This window comes from Lonchura striata, chromosome 6, assembly GCF_046129695.1.
Source record: "Lonchura striata isolate bLonStr1 chromosome 6, bLonStr1.mat, whole genome shotgun sequence".
Lineage (NCBI taxonomy): Eukaryota > Metazoa > Chordata > Aves > Passeriformes > Estrildidae > Lonchura > Lonchura striata.
Window position 1 is genome coordinate 57,283,512 of NC_134608.1, and position 22,115 is coordinate 57,305,626.

Consider the following 22,115-nt stretch of genomic DNA (forward strand, 5'->3'; position numbering starts at 1 on the left):
AGCATTTTATTATTCCCCAGTACAAACTTCTATACCCTTTTCCCTCACATGCATAATAACTGAGTGGCCTTTTACTCTTTTGTGGTTGGCCAATAAACATTAGCATTCAATGCTTCTGTTCCTTCAGTGCTGTTCACCTGTCTTATACAGCTGCACCCCATTAGGGATGAGGCTGGGCCACAGTCCCATTCCCTGCCTCCCATAATCTGTTCTCCTACATTTCCCTCCGTTATCTCACGCTGCCCTGTCCAGATGCTGGCCCTGTCCTTCCATCACTTCCCAGTAGAGCCAATGATGGCCTTTCCTGCTATCAAGATCAGATTATCAGGGCTGGAGTTTCCTGGAGAGTCCAAGCCCTTCCTGTCAGGTCAGATACAGCCGGAGAACACAGAGCCAGCATGGACCTCCTTGTCATTCAGGATCTTGGGCAGAGGATTTAGGGGCTTCCTGTTGGGACATATTGGGATGAATCCCATCCAACGCTACAGCATCATAGATATTGTTCTGGTCCAAGTTGTCCCAGGCAATTCCACATGAAAAATCACTGTAACACCACTGTCCTTCTCCTGTTGGACAGCCTTCGGCACCCAGAGAAGCCAGTGGCACTTGGCAGAGCCAGGCTCTGTGGGACAAGGACACTGGGAACAGCTAAAAGCAGAGAGGATGCTCAGAGAGCAGAATTCCCACAGGATTCTGCTGAAACCAGGGTCCTCATAAGACAGGAAAGCTGGACAGGACAGAACGCACGTCGAACCAATATGGTTAATCCAACGTTCCGCCTTTATTAGAGAGAAGATGGCAGTTTATATACACTTCTATAGAGTTTAGAGTTTACAAAGGCACTCTCATTGGCAAGTGAACATTGTTTGTCTTTGTCTTAAGTTCGCCTAAACCTCACACTATAAAGCTATACTGCTTCACACCCAGGCAGCCCAGTGCTTCCCATCACACCTTAATATAATCTCTAACTGCACCACAAACTCTAAATTTCTAACTTCGTCTCAGGCTTAGAGGGCCTCACAAGGCCCAAATCTGAGGCCTAGACTGGAGTGGCTCAATCTTATTCCAAACATAAATCACGCTCTCTCTCTCTCAGAAATGCTGCAACACCCTACTACTATTGGTAAATGTGGAGATAGGTCTAACATGCATGAATTTCTGTTTCTGCCTACTTGTGATTGCAATTTACTGGGCAGGGATTTGATGGCTAAAATGGGAATGTCAGTCATCACTGTGAAAGCTGATAAAGAAGCTACCACCATTGCAACTTAGTGTCAAATGTCTGAGAAGGCCTACTTACTGAGAGGTAAACCCAGAGGTGTGGGCAGACCCACAGAAAAGTGGAAAATTAGATCTGGAACCTCCCCAAATCACTTTGGAGCCACCAGGACAAGTGGTGTCTAAAAAGCAATGCCCTGTTTCAAGGGAGAGAAGGAAAGGGGTTCCAGCCTGTGTACTGAGCTCCTGTTCAAGGCAGGTCTTTTGGAGCCACGGATGTCTCCCTGGAACACTGCTATCCATGCCAGGTAAGGCAGAATTTTAAAGAATTCTGAAGAATTCTAAAGTGTTAAAAAGCAGATGAACCGATCCCTAGTCCTTCCAGACAGGGAAAAAGAAGTTGAATTTTATGTGGATGTTGAACAGGAGCACGCCAAAGGAGTTCTAGTGCAAGAACACCGCAGGGCTGTACTTGAAGACCGATGGCCCATCTTGCTAAAATGTTAAACCCCTCGGCGAGGGGTGGCCCCAGTGTTTGCAAAATTGTGCAGCCACAGCTTGACTTGTAATACGATTAGAAAAAAATAAAGCCACGGCTTTAATTGTAACTGAAGACTGCAAGAGACTCTCATGTCTTAAAGGTTCGCAACAAATTATGTTTTTGTTAACCAAAAGAGCATCTGCTGGCATGGGAGATTTAGATCTATGAAGGAAAGAAGGCCTTAACCCCATCTCATGTTTAACTGCTCCTGGGGAAGGAGACCTGAAGGACATTCATGATTGGATTCAGATAGTAGATCTCTAGATGCCAAGGAGATATTCAAAGATCCGCCTTGGAGTTAATCTTTGGGATTTTAATTTTTCCGGAGCAGTAAATTAGGATGTTGCTGGAGGTTTCTGCTGGTGGTCCCAACAGGGCAGCCATTTGCTGCAGCCCGTGAAGCTGGCATCACAGTCCATGTGGGGGTGTAGGACAGATCCTTGTGTTCTGCTTCTTTCCCTCTCCACTCCCCAGTGCCACCAGCTGCCCCGGGCAATGAGGGGGTTCTGGGCTGAGCGAGGGCAGTGCGAAGGTGCAGCAGCTCAAGGATCCACTCCCTGCGCACTTCCCGGGACAGGGCTGCCCTGGGCCTTGGCATGGACAGAGGGAGGGTCCCCCTTCTCTGCTCGGCCTGACCCTCCTGCCCCAGCCTCACTCGGTTCCATTCATGTGCCTCCCGTGAGCTCCGCTCTCCACACAGATCCTGGTTCTGATCCTCGGATCCACAGCACTGATTTTCCTGGATTTTAGCCAGGGCTTCCCCAGTGGAAGGGATAGGGATACGGAGAAGGAGTGTCTTGGGCTCTCCCCCACCACCGTTAGCGTTTTCAGCCCTCCAAGGGCTCCTTTGTCTCCCTTTTCCCCACCAATATCCCACTTTAGCTGAAGTTGCTGACATGGACCATCCTTGACACACTGCAATGGGTTTCTTGTTTTATTTTCCGGGTCCTCAGTCCTGCGTGGGACTCGGTAAGTGGGTGCTGCAGAGGCTCCGGCAAGGCATCAAGAACGCCGGCCCCGCACCCAAGGGTGGCACGAGATCTCGTCCAGCTCCGGCCTGTCCGCAGGGTGCTTGGCCAAACACCATCGGATCAGGTGCTGGAGCTCTGGGGAGAGAAGCCAGAAAGCGCCGGTCAGCGGCAGAGTCTCCTGGCCAGCTGCCCCCGTCGGCACGGGCCCCTCCTGCGGCCGGCCCTGGAGGGCAGAGCCACGTCCCGCGGAGCTGGTGAGGGCCGCGCCGGGCTGAGCGCCGCCAGCTGCCAAAGCCCGGCGTCTTGAGGCCAGACACCAACCTGGAGAGAGCTGCTGCCCGAAGGAGAGCTTGCCCAGCACGATGGCATGGTCGTCCTGGAAGGGGAGGCTCCCGCACACCATGACGTACAGCAGCACGCCCAGGGACCAGACGGTGGCCGCGTGGCCGTGGTAGCAGCCGAGCCAGATCCACTCGGGCGGGCTGTACGCGTGGGTTCCTAGGGGAGACGGGCGGCGCTGGCCGGGCGCAGGCTGCTGCCTTCCAGAGCCCGGTGCCAGCCTCCTGGCCGAGGCAGGGCCCGCACCCACGGCCACAGCTTCCCCCCGAGGCCACCCTGCATCCCCCGGCCAGCTGGCCAAAGGCACGAAACCATTCCGCGAGGCCAAGAAGGCACCGGGAGCAGGGCCCAGGCCATGGCTCACCGGCAAAGCCCGTGAAGGCCCGCTCCTGGAGGAAGGCGCCGCAGCCGAAGTCGATCAGCTTCAGGTCGCCGCTCTCCGGGTCCACCAGCAGGTTCTCCGGCTTGATGTCCCGGTGCAGGACGCCGCAGGCGGTGCAGTGCCGCACGGCCTCCAGCACCTGGCAGAAAAGCCAGCGCGCCTGCACCTCGCAGAGGCAGCCCTGCTCCTGCAGGAACTCCAGGAGATCCTGCGATGCCTCCGGGCGCTCCAGCACCAGCACGAAGCTGTCGGGCAGCTCAAACCAGTCCAGGAGCTGGATGATGTTGTGGCAGCCAGAGCCCACCTTCTCCATCAGCACCACCTCCAAGGGCACGCGGGTGCCGTCGGGCTGTCAGCGGGAGACAATCGGTGCCTCGGGCAGGCCTGCAGCTGCTGCTGCTGCTGCTGCTGCTGCTGCAGCCCTGGGGCTGCGCTGCGCCCTGCCCGGGATGCCCCAGTGCCCCTGGCGCAGCCTCCCTGCCGCCTGCGCTGCCTCCCGCCCGGGGGATGCTCGGGGGCCCCTGCCCGGCCCCAGCACCGCTGTTGGCCGTGCCCGGGCCCGCGGGGCTGCGGCTCCGCACGCCGAGCCCGCCCCGGGATTCTCCCTGCCCGCCGCGCCCCGCTCTGTCCCGCTGGCCCCGCTCGCTCACCAGCTCGTCCCACTGCAGGACGCTCTCCCGGTCCACGCGTTTGATGGCCACCTGCGAGCCACGGAGAGAGGAGGGCTGAGCTCCAGCCCTGCCGCTCCCCGCCGCTGCCCCTCCTGCCCCGCCCGGCCGCGGCGGCCACTCACCGGGCTCCCGTCCGAGAGGCGGATGCCCGAGAAGACGGTGCCGAAGCCGCCGCTGCCCAGCTGCGGGCCCAGCAGGTACCGCTCCTGCCGCTGCCTCCTCTGCCCTGCGGCCGAGAGAAGCCGTCAGCCTGGCGCCCAGAACGCCCCGCAAGTGCCCGCGAGTGAAGCGGGCCGGGCCCCCGCGGCCGCCGCGCTCTCACCTGCTTCCTGCTGCGCGCCGGGCAGCGGCCACGGCCCTGCAGCCGCCGGGCTGGCGAGCGGCGGAGCCGGGCCGGGGCAGCGCGCACAGGCGGCTGCGGCAGCCCCGGGGCAGCGGGCCGGGGCGGCACCGTCGCTGTCCCCGGCGGCGTGGGCTGGGCTCCGCTCCTGCCGACGGCCGGGGCTGCAGCCCGAGCCTTGGCCCAGGGGAGTCCCGGGAGCGGCTGCAAGGCAGACAGGGCTTGTTCACGCCGTGCATCGCAGGCGCTGCAAAGAGCCAGCGACTAGGCTGCTCTCGGGGGCCCTGGCCTGGCCGGGCCGCGCCCCTCCAGAGCCCCGCGGGAGATCTCACCTGGTACTAGGAAGCCCTTTTCGGCACTCGAGGGCTGTCTTGGGGCAGCTCCCTGCAGGTGGAGGAACCTCCTTGGTGTCTGGAGGCTCCTCTCCACCACCAGGCTCGGGCTGTTGCTGGCTGGCACAACCAGCACAGCGTCCTGGTCGTCCTGGCCGCTGTGGGATGACCACTGGTGGCTCCAGGATGTTTGCTGCCCCGCCAGCTGCTCCTGAGAAGGCTCCCCTGCATCGGGCTGGGCTCCCATTTGGACTTGTGGGCTCTCCCCTGCCACGTCAATGGCCAGGATTGAGCCCGTGTTGCTGATGTCCACAAGTCCAAGGGAACTGGGAGACCAGTCCACGGGCTCTGCACCTTGTGCAGGCTGATGGGTCTCACTGAGCCTCTGCGAGGGATGGAGGCTGTCAGAGAGAGCAGAGGCTCCTGGCAGGGTGCAGGGTCTCTGACAGCCTGAGGTTCCTGCAAGGATGGTGGTGTCTCCCCCCTGCTGTGCCATCCTTGCAGGCCTCGAGGCTCTCCCAGGGATGGAGAATGTTTCTGGGAGCAGCCTCTGGAAGGGATGGAGGCTTCTGGATGAACTGGCCGAGCCACAGCAGGCCAGGTGGCCTCGCTTCAGCAGCTCCTGCAGTTCTGCCCACAAGACCTGCCACATCCCCGAGTAGAGCGGCGCACGTGTCCCGCTGCCATCCCAGAGCTGCAGCATCAGTTCCCGCAGCTCCCGGGCCTCTGCCAGGCAGGGGCCGCAGCTGCAGGGGCTGCCCAGGGGGCTGGCGGGAGCACGCGGCCGCTTGCCAGGAGCGGCCCGAGGCCTGGGGAGCCTGGGAGCCGCAGGGGCTCCTCGCTTCCTCCGTGAGCCTCTGGGCCTGGCCCCGCGGCGCTTGCTCCTCTTGGCTGTCCGTGTCCGCCGGCTCCGTGGCTGCCGGTGGCCAAAGGCCCACCAGACAGCCACGGCGGCCAGCAGCAGGACAAGCGCAGCCATCAGGACGTCACCGGCACCCATGGCTCCAGCACGTCCCGTCGCGACTGCACTGGCAGCTGCGGGCGCTGGCCCCTTTTATCCAGCGACAGCGCGGTGATGTCGCAGCGATGTCACGGTGCTGCGGCCAGCACAGCCCTGGGACATCACAGCCCTGCCTCACGCCAGCGCTCTGCCCCTTTGTGCCCTCACAGCCCTGCCTCGGCCCCGCCCTCCGCAAGGCCCCAGCAGGGATGAGGGGGCTCCCTATGGGCACTTGCCAGCTCTCTGGAGCACAGTGGGTGGAAGATTCTTCTTTAAGTGGCACACAGGGATGAGGAGGGGAATGTTGATGGTCTCACCTCCTTGCTGGCAGAGCATGGGACATGGGTCGTCCAATGGGACACTGCAAAGTCCTTGAGGAGGGCAGGCCCCGCTCAGCAACATCCAAGCCATCACTGTGCTATCTACCACATTCCCGTCCTGAATCCAAACCCAGCTCTTTGCCGCTCGCTGGGAAGAAAATGGATCCTATCCCATTGAAAACCAGTACCTCAGCCCATTCTTCACCCAGCACACCCTGTCTCTGTTTGTCTCACACCTGGACACCTGCTCCAGATGTTTTCTGCAAGGGACGGAATCAAAACTCCAAATCCTCAAATAGAACCTGCATTGCCTTCCCATCATCCAGGAGACGGGTGACCTGCTGGTAGTGGCACAGTCAATCAGACAGGAATGTCCCTGACTGCAGACTCGTGACTGACACCATGGGAGGTTTCAAGCGCCAGCATTTTATTATTCCCCAGTACAAACTTCTATACCCTTTTCCCTCACATGCATAATAACTGAGTGGCCTTTTACTCTTTTGTGGTTGGCCAATAAACATCAGCATTCCGTGCTTCTGTTCCTTCAGTGCTGTTCACCTGTCTTATACAGCTGCACCCCATTAGGGATGAGGCTGGGCCGCAGTCCCATTCCCTGCCTCCCATAATCTGTTCTCCTACATTTCCCTCCGTTATCTCACGCTGCCCTGTCCAGATGCTGGCCCTGTCCTTCCATCACTTCCCAGTAGTGCCAATGATGGACTTTCCTGCTATCAAGATCAAATTATCAGGGCTGGAGTTTCCTGGAGAGTCCAAGCCCTTCCTGTCAGGTCAGATACAGCCGGAGAACACAGAGCCAGCATGGACCTCCTTGTCATTCAGGATCTTGGGCAGAGGATTTAGGGGCTTCCTGTTGGGACATATTGGGATGAATCCCATCCAACGCTACAGCATCATAGATATTGTTCTGGTCCAAGTTGTCCCAGGCAATTCCACATGAAAAATCACTGTAACACCGCTGTCCTTCTCCTGTTGGACAGCCTTCGGCACCCAGAGAAGCCAGTGGCACTTGGCAGAGCCAGGCTCTGTGGGACAAGGACACTGGGAACAGCTAAAAGCAGAGAGGATGCTCAGAGAGCAGAATTCCCACAGGATTCTGCTGAAACCAGGGTCCTCATAAGACAGGAAAGCTGGACAGGACAGAACGCACGTCGAACCAATATGGTTAATCCAACGTTCCGCCTTTATTAGAGAGAAGATGGCAGTTTATATACACTTCTATAGAGTTTAGAGTTTACAAAGGCACTCTCATTGGCAAGTGAACATTGTTTGTCTTTGTCTTAAGTTCGCCTAAACCTCACACTATAAAGCTATACTGCTTCACACCCAGGCAGCCCAGTGCTTCCCATCACACCTTAATATAATCTCTAACTGCACCACAAACTCTAAATTTCTAACTTCGTCTCAGGCTTAGAGGGCCTCACAAGGCCCAAATCTGAGGCCTAGACTGGAGTGGCTCAATCTTATTCCAAACATAAATCATGCCCTCTCTCTCTCAGAAATGCTGCAACACCCTACTACTATTGGTAAATGTGGAGATAGGTCTAACATGCATGAATTTCTGTTTCTGCCTACTTGTGATTGCAATTTACTGGGCAGGGATTTGATGGCTAAAATGGGAATGTCAGTCATTACTGTGAAAGCTGATAAAGAAGCTACCACCATTGCAACTTAGTGTCAAATGTCTGAGAAGGCCTACTTACTGAGAGGTAAACCCAGAGGTGTGGGCAGACCCACAGAAATGTGGAAAATTAGATCTGGAACCTCCCCAAATCACTTTGGAGCCACCAGGACAAGTGGTGTCTAAAAAGCAATGCCCTGTTTCAAGGGAGAGAAGGAAAGGGGTTCCAGCCTGTGTACTGAGCTCCTGTTCAAGGCAGGTCTTTTGGAGCCACGGATGTCTCCCTGGAACACTGCTATCCATGCCAGGTAAGGCAGAATTTTAAAGAATTCTGAAGAATTCTAAAGTGTTAAAAAGCAGATGAACCGATCCCTAGTCCTTCCAGACAGGGAAAAAGAAGTTGAATTTTATGTGGATGTTGAACAGGAGCACGCCAAAGGAGTTCTAGTGCAAGAACACCGCAGGGCTGTACTTGAAGACCGATGGCCCATCTTTATAAAATGTTAAACCCCTCGGCGAGGGGTGGCCCCAGTGTTTGCAAAATTGTGCAGCCACAGCTTGACTTGTAATACGATTAGAAAAAAATAAAGCCACGGCTTTAATCGTAACTGAAGACTGCAAGAGACTCTCATGTCTTGAAGGTTCGCAACAAATTATGTTTTTGTTAACCAAAAGAGCATCTGCTGGCATGGGAGATTTAGATCTATGAAGGAAAGAAGGCCTTAACCCCATCTCATGTTTAACTGCTCCTGGGGAAGGAGACCTGAAGGACATTCATGATTGGATTCAGATAGTAGATCTCTAGATGCCAAGGAGATATTCAAAGATCCGCCTTGGAGTTAATCTTTGGGATTTTCATTTTTCCGGAGCAGTAAATTAGGATGTTGCTGGAGGTTTCTGCTGGTGGTCCCAACAGGGCAGCCATTTGCTGCAGCCCATGAAGCTGGCATCACAGTCCATGTGGGGGTGTAGGACAGATCCTTGTGTTCTGCTTCTTTCCCTCTCCACTCCCCAGTGCCACCAGCTGCCCCGGGCAATGAGGGGGTTCTGGGCTGAGCGAGGGCAGTGTGAAGGTGCAGCAGCTCAAGGATCCACTCCCTGCGCACTTCCCGGGACAGGGCTGCCCTGGGCCTTGGCATGGACAGAGGGAGGGTCCCCCTTCTCTGCTCGGCCTGACCCTCCTGCCCCAGCCTCACTCGGTTCCATTCATGTGTCTCCCGTGAGCTCCGCTCTCCACACAGATCCTGGTTCTGATCCTCGGATCCACAGCACTGATTTTCCTGGATTTTAGCCAGGGCTTCCCCAGTGGAAGGGATAGGGATACGGAGAAGGAGTGTCTTGGGCTCTCCCCCACCACCGTTAGTGTTTTCAGCCCTCCAAGGGCTCCTTTGTCTCCCTTTTCCCCACCAATATCCCTCTTTAGCTGAAGTTGCTGACATGGACCATCCTTGACACACTGCAATGGGTTTCTTGTTTTATTTTCCGGGTCCTCAGTCCTGCGTGGGACTCGGTAAGTGGGTGCTGCAGAGGCTCCGGCAAGGCATCAAGAACGCCGGCCCCGCACCCAAGGGTGGCACGAGATCTCGTCCAGCTCCGGCCTGTCCGCAGGGTGCTTGGCCAAACACCATCGGATCAGGTGCTGGAGCTCTGGGGAGAGAAGCCAGAAAGCGCCGGTCAGCGGCAGAGTCTCCTGGCCAGCTGCCCCCGTCGGCACGGGCCCCTCCTGCGGCCGGCCCTGGAGGGCAGAGCCACGTCCCGCCGAGCTGGTGAGGGCCGCGCTGGGCTGAGCGCCGCCAGCTGCCAAAGCCCGGCGTCTTGAGGCCAGACACCCACCTGGAGAGAGCTGCTGCCCGAAGGAGAGCTTGCCCAGCACGATGGCATGGTCGTCCTGGAAGGGGAGGCTCCCGCAGACCATGACGTACAGCAGCACGCCCAGGGACCAGACGGTGGCCGCGTGGCCGTGGTAGCAGCCGAGCCAGATCCACTCGGGCGGGCTGTACGCGTGGGTTCCTAGGGGAGACGGGCGGCGCTGGCCGGGCGCAGGCTGCTGCCTTCCAGAGCCTGGTGCCAGCCTCCTGGCCGAGGCAGGGCCCACACCCACGGCCACAGCTTCCCCCCGAGGCCACCCCGCATCCCCCGGCCAGCTGGCCAAAGGCACGAAACCATTCCGCGAGGCCAAGAAGGCACCGGGAGCAGGGCCCAGGCCATGGCTCACCGGCAAAGCCCGTGAAGGCCCGCTCCTGGAGGAAGGCGCCGCAGCCGAAGTCGATCAGCTTCAGGTCGCCGCTCTCCGGGTCCACCAGCAGGTTCTCCGGCTTGATGTCCCGGTGCAGGACGCCGCAGGCGGTGCAGTGCCGCACGGCCTCCAGCACCTGGCAGAAAAGCCAGCGCGCCTGCACCTCGCAGAGGCAGCCCTGCTCCTGCAGGAACTCCAGGAGATCCTGCGATGCCTCCGGGCGCTCCAGCACCAGCACGAAGCTGTCGGGCAGCTCAAACCAGTCCAGGAGCTGGATGATGTTGTGGCAGCCAGAGCCCACCTTCTCCATCAGCACCACCTCCAAGGGCACGCGGGTGCCGTCGGGCTGTCAGCGGGAGACAATCGGTGCCTCGGGCAGGCCTGCAGCTGCTGCTGCTGCTGCTGCTGCTGCTGCAGCCCTGGGGCTGCGCTGCGCCCTGCCCGGGATGCCCCAGTGCCCCTGGCGCAGCCTCCCTGCCGCCTGCGCTGCCTCCCGCCCGGGGGATGCTCGGGGGCCCCTGCCCGGCCCCGGCACCGCTGTTGGCCGTGCCCGGGCCCGCGGGGCTGCGGCTCCGCACGCCGAGCCCGCCCCGGGATTCTCCCTGCCCGCCACGCCCCGCTCTGTCCCGCTGGCCCCGCTCGCTCACCAGCTCGTCCCACTGCAGGACGCTCTCCCGGTCCACGCGTTTGATGGCCACCTGCGAGCCACGGAGAGAGGAGGGCTGAGCTCCAGCCCTGCCGCTCCCCGCCGCTGCCCCTCCTGCCCCGCCCGGCCGCGGCGGCCACTCACCGGGCTCCCGTCCGAGAGGCGGATGCCCGAGTAGACGGTGCCGAAGCCGCCGCTGCCCAGCTGCGGGCCCAGCAGGTACCGCTCCTGCCGCTGCCTCCTCTGCCCTGCGGCCGAGAGAAGCCGTCAGCCTGGCGCCCAGAACGCCCCGCAAGTGCCCGCGAGTGAAGCGGGCCGGGCCCCCGCGGCCGCCGCGCTCTCACCTGCTTCCTGCTGCGCGCCGGGCAGCGGCCACGGCCCTGCAGCCGCCGGGCTGGCGAGCGGCGGAGCCGGGCCGGGGCAGCGCGCACAGGCGGCTGCGGCAGCCCCGGGGCAGCGGGGCAGGGCGGCACCGTCGCTGTCCCCGGCGGCGTGGGCTGGGCTCCGCTCCTGCCGACGGCCGGGGCTGCAGCCCGAGCCTTGGCCCAGGGGAGTCCCAGGAGCGGCTGCAAGGCAGACGGGGCTTTTTCACGCCTTGCCATCGCAGGCGCTGCAAAGAGCCAGCGACTAGGCTGCTCTCGGGGGCCCTGGCCTGGCCGGGCCGCGCCCCTCCAGAGCCCCGCGGGAGATCTCACCTGCTGCTAGGAAGCCCTTTTCGGCACTCGAGGGCTGTCTTGGGGCAGCTCCCTGCAGGTGGAGGAACCTCCTTGGTGTCTGGAGGCTCCTCTCCACCACCAGGCTCGGGCTGTTGCTGGCTGGCACAATCAGCACAGCGTCCTGGTCGTCCTGGCCGCTGTGGGATGACCACTGGTGGCTCCAGGATGTTTGCTGCCCTGCCAGCTGCTCCTGAGAAGGCTCCCCTGCATCGGGCTGGGCTCCCATTTGGACTTGTGGGCTCTCCCCTGCCACGTCAATGGTCAGGATTGAGCCCGTGTTGCTGATGTCCACAAGTCCAAGGGAGCTGGGAGACCTGTCCACGGGCTCTGCACCTTGTGCAGGCTGATGGGTCTCACTGAGCCTCTGCGAGGGATGGAGGCTGTCAGAGAGAGCAGAGGCTCCTGGCAGGGTGCAGGGTCTCTGACAGCCAGAGGCTCCTGCAAGGATGGTGGTGTCTCCCCCCTGCTGTGCCATCCTTGCAGGCCTCGAGGCTCTCCCAGGGATGGAGAATGTTTCTGGGAGCAGCCTCTGGAAGGGATGGAGGCCTCTGGAGGAGCTGTCCGAGGCACAGCAGGGCAGGTGGCCTCGCTTCAGCAGCTCCTGCAGTTCTGCCCACAAGACCTGCCACATCCCCGAGTAGAAGGGCGCACGTGTCCCGCTGCCATCCCAGAGCTGCAGCATCAGTTCCCGCAGCTCCCGGGCCTCTGCCAGGCAGGGGCCGCAGCCACAGGGGCTGCCCAGGGGGCTGGCGGGAGCATGCGGCCGCTTGCCAGGAGCGGCCCGAGGCCTGGGGAGCCTGGGAGCCGCAGGGGCTCCTCGCTTCCTCCGTGAGCCTCTGGGCCTGGCCCCGCGGCGCTTGCTCCTCTTGGCTGTCCGTGTCCGCCGGCTCCGTGGCTGCCGGTGGCCAAAGGCCCACCAGACAGCCACGGCGGCCAGCAGCAGGACAAGCGCAGTCATCAGCACGTCACCGGCACCCATGGCTCCAGCACGTCCCGTCGCGACTGCACTGGCAGCTGCAGGCGCTGGCCCCTTTTATCCAGCGACAGCGCGGTGATGTCGCAGCGATGTCACAATGCTGCGGCCAGCAAAGCCCTGGGACATCACAGCCCTGCCTCACGCCAGCGCTCTGCCCCTTTGTGCCCTCACAGCCCTGCCTCGGCCCCGCCCTCCGCAAGGCCCCAGCAGGGATCAGGGGGCTCCCTATGGGCACTTGCCAGCTCTCTGGAGCACAGTGGGTGGAAGATTCTTCTTTAAGTGGCACACAGGGATGAAGTGGGGAATGTTGATGGTCTCACCTCCTTGCTGGCAGAGCATGGGACATGGGTCATCCAATGGGACACTGCAAAGTCCTTGAGGAGGGCAAGCCCCGCTCAGCAACATCCAAGCCATCACTGTGCTATCTACCACATTCCTGTCCTGAATCCAAACCCAGCTCTTTGCCGCTCGCTGGGAAGAAAATGGATCCTATCCCATTGAAAACCAGTACCTCAGCCCATTCTTCACCCAGCACACCCTGTCTCTGTTTGTCTCACACCTGGACACCTGCTCCAGATGTTTTCTGCGAGGGACGGAATCAAAACTCCAAATCCTCAAATAGAACCTGCATTGCCTTCCCATCATCCAGGAGACGGGTGACCTGCTGGTAGTGGCACAGTCAATCAGACAGGAATGTCCCTGACTGCAGACTCGTGACTGACACCATGGGAGGTTTCAAGCGCCAGCATTTTATTATTCCCCAGTACAAACTTCTATACCCTTTTCCCTCACATGCATAATAACTGAGTGGCCTTTTACTCTTTTGTGGTTGGCCAATAAACATCAGCATTCCGTGCTTCTGTTCCTTCAGTGCTGTTCACCTGTCTTATACAGCTGCACCCCATTAGGGATGAGGCTGGGCCGCAGTCCCATTCCCTGCCTCCCATAATCTGTTCTCCTACATTTCCCTCCGTTATCTCACGCTGCCCTGTCCAGATGCTGGCCCTGTCCTTCCATCACTTCCCAGTAGTGCCAATGATGGCCTTTCCTGCTATCAAGATCAGATTATCAGGGCTGGAGTTTCCTGGAGAGTCCAAGCCCTTCCTGTCAGGTCAGATACAGCCGGAGAACACAGAGCCAGCATGGACCTCCTTGTCATTCAGGATCTTGGGCAGAGGATTTAGGGGCTTCCTGTTGGGACATATTGGGATGAATCCCATCCAACGCTACAGCATCATAGATATTGTTCTGGTCCAAGTTGTCCCAGGCAATTCCACATGAAAGATCACTGTAACACCACTGTCCTTCTCCTGTTGGACAGCCTTCGGCACCCAGAGAAGCCAGTGGCACTTGGCAGAGCCAGGCTCTGTGGGACAAGGACACTGGGAACAGCTAAAAGCAGAGAGGATGCTCAGAGAGCTGAATTCCCACAGGATTCTGCTGAAACCAGGGTCCTCATAAGACAGGAAAGCTGGACAGGACAGAACGCACGTCGAACCAATATGGTTAATCCAACGTTCCGCCTTTATTAGCGAGAAGATGGCAGTTTATATACACTGCTATAGAGTTTACAGTTTACAAAGGCACTCTCATTGGCAAGTGAACATTGTTTGTCTTTGTCTTAAGTTCGCCTAAACCTCACACTGTAAAGCTATACTGCTTCACACCCAGGCAGCCCAGTGCTTCCCATCACGCCTTAATATAATTTCTAACTGCACCACAAACTCTAAATTTCTAACTTCGTCTCAGGCTTAGAGGGCCTCACAAGGCCCAAATCTGAGGCCTAGACTGGAGTGGCTCAATCTTATTCCAAACATAAATCATGCCCTCTCTCTCTCAGAAATGCTGCAACACCCTACTACTATTGGTAAATATGGAGATAGGTCTAACATGCATGAATTTCTGTTTCTGCCTACTTGTGATTGCAATTTACTGGGCAGGCATTTGATGGCTAAAATGGGAATGTCAGTCATCACTGTGAAAGCTGATAAAGAAGCTACCACCATTGCAACTTAGTGTCAAATGTCTGAGAAGGCCTACTTACTGAGAGGTAAACCCAGAGGTGTGGGCAGACCCACAGAAATGTGGAAAATTAGATCTGGAACCTCCCCAAATCACTTTGGAGCCACCAGGACAAGTGGTGTCTAAAAAGCAATGCCCTGTTTCAAGGGAGAGAAGGAAAGGGGTTCCAGCCTGTGTACTGAGCTCCTGTTCAAGGCAGGTCTTTTGGAGCCACGGATGTCTCCCTGGAACACTGCTATCCATGCCAGGTAAGGCAGAATTTTAAAGAATTCTGAAGAATTCTAAAGTGTTAAAAAGCAGATGAACCGATCCCTAGTCCTTCCAGACAGGGAAAAAAAAGTTGAATTTTATGTGGATGTTGAACAGGAGCACGCCAAAGGAGTTCTAGTGCAAGAACACCGCAGGGCTGTACTTGAAGACCGATGGCCCATCTTTATAAAATGTTAAACCCCTCGGCGAGGGGTGGCCCCAGTGTTTGCAAAATTGTGCAGCCACAGCTTGACTTGTAATACGATTAGAAAAAAATAAAGCCACGGCTTTAATCGTAACTGAAGACTGCAAGAGACTCTCATGTCTTGAAGGTTCGCAACAAATTATGTTTTTGTTAACCAAAAGAGCATCTGCTGGCATGGGAGATTTAGATCTATGAAGGAAAGAAGGCCTTAACCCCATCTCATGTTTAACTGCTCCTGGGGAAGGAGACCTGAAGGACATTCATGATTGGATTCAGATAGTAGATCTCTAGATGCCAAGGAGGTATTCAAAGATCCGCCTTGGAGTTAATCTTTGGGATTTTCATTTTTCCGGAGCAGTAAATTAGGATGTCGCTGGAGGTTTCTGCTGGTGGTCCCAACAGGGCAGCCATTTGGTGCAGCCCATGAAGCTGGCATCACAGTCCATGTGGGGGTGTAGGACAGATCCTTGTGTTCTGCTTCTTCCCCTCTCCCACTCCCCAGTGCCACCAGCTGCCCCGGGCAATGAGGGGGGTTCCGGGCTGAGCGAGGGCAGTGTGAAGGTGCAGCAGCTCAAGGATCCACTCCCTGCGCACTTCCCAGGACAGGGCTGCCCTGGGCCTTGGCATGGACAGAGGGAGGGTCCCCCTTCTCTGCTCGGCCTGACCCTCCTGCCCCAGCCTCACTCGGTTCCATTCATGTGCCTCCCGTGAGCTCCGCTCTCCACACAGATCCTGGTTCTGATCCTCGGATCCACAGCACTGATTTTCCTGGATTTTAGCCAGGGCTTCCCCAGTGGAAGGGATAGGGATACGGAGAAGGAGTGTCTTGGGCTCTCCCCCACCACCGTTAGCGTTTTCAGCCCTCCAAGGGCTCCTTTGTCTCCCTTTTCCCCACCTATTCCCTCTTTAGCTGAAGTTGCTGACATGGACCATCCTTGACACACTGCAATGGGTTTCTTGTTTTATTTTCCGGGTCCTCAGTCCTGCGTGGGACTCGGTAAGTGGGTGCTGCAGAGGCTCCGGCAAGGCATCAAGAACGCCGGCCCCGCACCCAAGGGTGGCACGAGATCTCGTCCAGCTCCGGCCTGTCCGCAGGGTGCTTGGCCAAACACCATCGGATCAGGTGCTGGAGCTCTGGGGAGAGAAGCCTCACATAAATACCACCCTTCCCCTTGTGGGGAGTGTACGGTGTAGGTTAGGGAGGGGGCCAAGGGACATGTCAGGGGCTTGGGGTGACACACAGACATTGTGGGCTGAGGGGCAAGGAGGGGGGACTTGACAGGTGGAGAGTTGACACTGAGGGTTAGGGGTACAAAGGACAGGACACAGGGTACCAGGAAGGCTTAGGGTACAGCAGCAGCCCTCACCCCAGCCCTAAGCTCACCCCAAACAGCACCCCTAGAACACCAGTTTTCCCCAACAGCAGCTGCAGGCAGAGACCCTAATGCTGGGACAGCCCCAGAACCCTCCCAGTAGCTGCAGGCAGTGACCCTAAATAAAAGGTAGGGTTGATGTTTCTTGACTAGAGAAGGACTGGTAGAGGCTGGGGATTCAGCACTTTTTTAGGGTTTTTTTTTAGTGTTTTTAAATTATATTTGAGGGGTTTCCTGACAGGAGTTTTTTAGGAACTTTCTGGGAATGTTTAGGGTACTTTTATGGCTTTTCTAGGGCTTTTAGAAGATTTTTTTAAGGTATTTTTAGGGCTTTCTTAGTACTAATTATAATTTCTGGGGTTTTTTTGGGGTTGTTCTTGGGGCTTTTTAGGACTATTTAAAATTTTTTAGGGCTTTTTCAGCCTATTTGGGGTATGTGGAAGACTCTTAGGACTAGGGTATTTTTAGAATTTTTCAGGGTAATTTTATGGTTTTTTTAGGGTCTTATCAGTGTCTTTTAAGGATTTTGGGGCTATTTTTAGAGCTCTTTTAGGGATATTTAGAGATTTTTCAAAGTTCTATGGGGATTTTTAGGGGTGTTTTAGGGGTTTTTTAAAGTAGGGTATTTTTATTTTATTTTAAGGGTATTTTGGGGCTATTTTTATGTTTTTGTGGGGTTTTTAGGACATTTGTAAAATGAGGGGTTTTTTTTTGGGAATTTGTATGGGTTTTTAGGGTCTTTTCATGGCAGAGAGGCTGAGGGGCAGCTTCAGGGGCACTGTGGGGGCTTGAGGGTGACAGAAGCTGGGAGCTGAGGGAGGAACAGGGGAGGGGACAGTGGGTGGCACAGAGAGATGCTGAGGGGGGCAGGGGCAGCTGGAGGGTGACACAGAGAAGCTGGGGGCTGAGGGGCAGAGGAGAGGGATTAAGGGTGGCACACAGGAGCTGAGGGGCAGCTGAGAGGGGGCTTGAGGGGCAAAGGGGGGCTCGAGGGTGACAGCCAGAGCCTGAGGGCTGGGGGGCAGAGGGAGGGGTCAGGGGTGAAGGGAGAGGGTCTGAGGGCTGGACAGTCCAGCGGGGATCAGGGCTACAGGGTACAGCTTCGGAGGCAAGTTAGGGTACAGGTGCAGCACCCCTCACCCCACTGCTAACCTCACCCTAAGCAGCCTTTTCCCTTTTCACCCCCGACAACAGCAGCACCGCACAGCAAGCCTGACAGCGAGACCACTCCGGAAGCCTCCCGCTGGGGCAGGGCAATGACCCTCGCACCAGGACAATGCCAGAATCCTCAGAAGGCAACAGGACCCGCTGCAAAAAGATAGGGATGGCATCTGTGGACCAGAGAGCAAAAGGAAGGGGTTTGGAGGCTGACCAGGCTTCCTTGAGTGTTTTTTTTTTTTTTTTTTTTTTTGTTTTTTTTTTTTTTTTTGGACTATTAGGAATATTTAAAGGATTTTTGAAGGCTTTTTAGGACTTTTCTAGTGTCTTTTAGAGTATTGTTACAACTTCCTAAAGGCTATTTTATAATTCCTTGGTGCATTTTTAGGGTCAGGATGCGGGTCACACAGGATGCCCACTGAAAATGCAGAGTATTACTGGAATGCAGTGGAATATTTTTGGAAGGTGACAGTGGAGGGCCAGTGGGTAAGGTCCCATGCTGCTGGTCTGAAGCTTGTGATTTCTGAGCCAAGCAAAGTGGTTGTGGTTAGGGCCACATACAGACAGCTTTCTGGAGGAGATATATAACAGAAAAAATCAAGCCCCAAGCTTTGTACTGTCAGTTTGCAAGAGGCATTTGGCACAAAAAAAAACTCAGAGTACTTGGGGGTGGCAGAGTTTTGGGAGAAATCCTGTGCCATTTGGACATTGAGGAGGCAAAAGGCCACTCGGAGCCTGCCACCCCAGGGGGATTGCAGGGCCCTGGCCATGAATGAGGGATATTACCTTGTGAAAGCAAATTCAGCAGCCCAGGTTCCTGATGTCGGTTTGTAGGGCTCCCTTGGGACTGTCAGGGCAGCACAAGTTTGAGGTAGGGGCAGCCACAAGTTTGAGGTGGGGGCAGCTTGGGGCTGGGACACATCCTTCACCATTCGTATTTTTTGCAGGCAGCTCCCTCAGGGGCAACTTTGCTGTTGCACATTTTTTAATACCTAAAGGTAAAGGAAACTTCACTTGTTAATAAAATTTGTAGAAGGGGAAGAAAAACATGTACAACTGTGGAGTGCACTCCATTTAGATTATTATTAGAGGTTAGTTATTGCTTGGAAATGTTGTGTAAGGCTTGATGAAATAATAGAATACTTTCAGTAGAGACTGAAACAATTTAGGGTAAATACTTCTGTCAGAAATTTTAAACAGCTCTTTTATACAGAAGTGGATACATTAAAAGAGAAAGAAAAGGAAAATAACTGTCTTGGTTTGACAAGACAGGAATCTGTGAAGGAGGGCAAAAGCCTCCTGTGCAATGGAGAAGGTAAACCCCCTCCCTCCGAATTACCAGGATTTTTAAATTAAAAGGCTCTCAGGCAAAGATATGGGAATGGGAGTAACAATTCTTTACTAGGAGAAACTAAATAACAATTTAAAAAGGCAAATGCAATTGGTACAAACAAAACTAGTGATAAAGTCCACAACCTGACACCCTGAGGAGTCGGGGTGTTGGTAGCAGTCCGGTTGAAATGACAGCTGCTCCTCTTGCAGTGGCTGATGAATTGCAGCTGAAGTGGTGATCTTTAGAAGGGTATAGTTTTCCTCTGAAGATCTGGTGGCAGTTGGGCCGGTCTTCCTCTGGGAATCCAGCAGAGGAAAAAAAAAACCTGTCTCTCTGGGAATCCAGCGAAGGGGCCATTTCTCTGGGAATACCAACGAAGGAGCCGCTTCTCTGAGGAGTCCCGCCAAAGGAGCTGCTCCTCTGGGAATCCCGCAAAGAGAGAGCTGCTCTGTCCCCCAAAAGGTACCCCTTTATCCAATAAAAGAGTGCTTGGCTTCCCCCTCTGGGTGGAGCATCTCACAATGGGATAGTGTAACGTTACCAGGCCTGCAGTGAGTCAGTCAATGGCCCATTAACAAACCATTACCTCTTCGGAGCAAACCATCGTTCTTGGAAGAGATAATAAACCTGCCCAACCTCCAACAGATGGCAAATAAAATACAAGCTTATCTTACAAACCAGGACAAACTGGTAATATATTTCAAAGATCAAACATGTATTTAATTTCTGTATCAAGTACTGCAAGGAAAGACACCTAAAAGATTCACCCTTCCATAAAATCAAGGTTGTAGTTATTGAGATGGTGGTTTAGTTATTTAGGTGGTTGTTTTTTGTCCTTCTAACAGCTCGTATTTTTAACTGTTTAGTCAGTCAGCATCTGTTCAGTCCGTCAGCAGACAGACACACTGTCCATCTTAACATAGGCTAAAATGGCCATAAAAATAGTGCAGGTGATGACATTGGTCTAGCAACCTTTTCTTCATCATCATCTCACATTAACATAGAGAGAAAGAAAGACACAAGGAAGAATTCAAATTATTAGCTTTGAGAACTGAAATAAAAATCTTCTTGCCACAATTAGCCTTCATATATTGGCATTAGAAATACCACTTTAAGTTCTGAAAGAACTGGAAGGAATTTATACCCAAAGGATCATATTACTTAAGTAATTCAAAGCTGCAATTTGTACCTGTGAACACTGTTACTTAGAGCAAATGCAACACTTAGGAAGATTTTTAATTGTTTTTTTCATTGCTTGACTGTGTGTAATTTTTTCTGAAGCTTTTACAGCTTCTTACATTCAAATGAAGGAAGATTAAGGTTGGATGGTTAAGGTTGTAATGCAGCATTTTAAAGAAAAATTAGCGAAGATGTACTAAAAACTGTGTTGCTTAGAAACCTAATATTTCAGTAATCCTTTCGCAGAACTTTACAAAGATCCTTTTATTGTGTCTCTGATAAATAAAATGTGATTTCTATTTAGAAAGAATTATGGTAGTGAAGACTAACTAGAGAAGACATGCAATCTTATAGATACTGAGGGAAAAAATAAAGCAAAATGGTTAGTTGCTGGTTCCAACTGGTATTGTTAAGTCTGTATGGCTAAGCATGTCTATCTTAAAGTTGTGATCTTTCTGCAATTTTGTATTTATGGGGTTTATGCCTGTTCAGAGTAATTAGTGTTGTTTACATTAGAACAAATACTGAAATGCAAAAAATGAAAATGTATTGACAAATGTGATACAGAGTAGCAAATTTTGAAATTAGACACTGCTGATGTTTATCTGTAATGAAATTTGGCATAGGACCAGCAATAGCCAGAAGTAGGTAGAATATCCTGTGATACAGGATCTGAAACTCATCAACCCCCGGCCCCCCCCAAAAAAATTACCCTCAGTATTGTTATAAAAGTTTCCATTCTTTTGATTATTTGTACTTTGTTAGAGGCATCTTGTCAATACTACTTTTTCTTAGCCTTATCCAGAGATGCTTCCCTATGTCTGACTCCTGAAAGTCTCTGTGCAGAACCAGAGTTCTGCAGAGCTTTTTCCCCTGTATCCCTTCCTTTTTCTGTCTTCCCAGAAGCTTTTGGGATTTTGGCTTTTACACCATAATTTACTTAATTCCCTTTTCATGGCAGATAATTCTTATGCATATAACATATCATTTTAAACCACCTACTTGGGATTGCTAAAACATCAAAGAATTTATAAAATTATTCTTTGTTCTCTGTTGTCATATTAGATTTTTTGCTTTGTCCTTATAGAATCTTCTCTAGTAGATAGAAGTGGTAGTGCTTTTATTTAATTGCTTGTATTAATTAATAAATTTTATTAATTTATTTAAGTGCCTTAATTTCCTGCAGTAAAAAAACCACTTTATGTTCATTAATCATTCAACGACAAAGGATATTCAGTATTGGAGCCAAAATTGTATACATTTCTAAGCAATGACAGCATTTTGCTTTATTTTCTTAAATCAGTTTCAGAGCTTTGATCAAATTGCACTCTCCAATTGTTTTCCAAAGGGCGTAATAAGAGAAAAAAATAACCATTTTTATAATGAAATTTCAAACTAATAAAATCCCTAAAGTAAATTTGATTCTGTAAATGAGGACTAGGAAGAGGAAGGTCATAAGAAGTTACATCATCTGAGTTTAACCATCCCCTTAAAACAGGAAAAGCATATGAAAAACTGCAGAGGTGTCTTCTGAGAAGGTATATGCACATTTCACATACTTCTTGTTCTGTATCTTTCTTCTAAACAGTGATTAAAGCAGCTCCCAGTACAGATCTGTAACAAATTCATGAGCAAATCTGATAAAACGTGTCTTTGAGTAAACAATGAACCTAACCTGACAACCAAGATAACTAGTTTGTCAGTTGACCTAACCACACCATTCGTTTCTCCTGTATCTGGTTTATTTTCTTCAGAATTAACTCAGTACTTTCTCCTCCATCGTGCTTTACAAACAACCTCCCTATCTGCTTTTTGTGCCCTATGAAGCCAAGAGGAGCAGTGATGCACAGGAACACTGAAACTCCAATGTCTGGTCAACTAAATCTGGATGATGCTCTTTAGGAGCAGCAGAATTATTTTCTAACTGCAAAACCTGTTATAATACCACTTATTTAAACTTGATTTCCTGTTCGCTTGTGAATTGATTATTTGACCTTAAATTGTTATGATATTTTTGACCATAAAGCCAGTTCTGATTTGCTGAGTTGATGCAGTAGAAAATACTTATATTTACATTGTTCAGCTGTTTGCAGATAAAGTTGCATGATTTAATAGCCAATGGACATGCTGAGCTCTGACTGGCTTGTTAAAGTTTTTTTAATAAAGATGCACCCTTCGTTTATCCACCTTTGTCATTTATACATCCAGCTGTGAAGCTCTCCAGCTTTGCAGTGTTATTTACTAGGACAGTTGAATACCATAACTTCCC

The 22,115-nt window shown here is 53.6% G+C and overlaps 2 protein-coding genes across 2 annotated transcripts; both read right to left on the bottom strand.

The window, feature by feature from the left end:
- Positions 1-2,745: 2,745 nt before the first annotated feature.
- Positions 2,746-5,794, bottom strand: LOC144246534 (serine/threonine-protein kinase pim-1-like). The gene is made up of 7 exons (XM_077784447.1): positions 5,663-5,794; positions 4,795-5,179; positions 4,245-4,348; positions 4,102-4,152; positions 3,434-3,800; positions 3,052-3,228; positions 2,746-2,865 (listed from the first exon to the last, which is right to left on the bottom strand). Exons 1-7 carry the CDS (start codon positions 5,792-5,794, stop codon positions 2,762-2,764), a joined length of 1,320 nt encoding a protein of 439 aa, XP_077640573.1. The 3' UTR covers positions 2,746-2,761.
- Positions 5,795-9,296: 3,502 nt separating this feature from the next.
- LOC144246535 (serine/threonine-protein kinase pim-1-like) lies at positions 9,297-12,330 on the bottom strand. Its single transcript, XM_077784448.1, has 6 exons — positions 12,269-12,330; positions 11,331-11,632; positions 10,780-10,883; positions 10,637-10,687; positions 9,917-10,335; positions 9,297-9,828 (listed from the first exon to the last, which is right to left on the bottom strand). Exons 1-6 carry the CDS (start codon positions 12,328-12,330, stop codon positions 9,297-9,299), a joined length of 1,470 nt encoding a protein of 489 aa, XP_077640574.1.
- Positions 12,331-22,115: the final 9,785 nt, after the last annotated feature.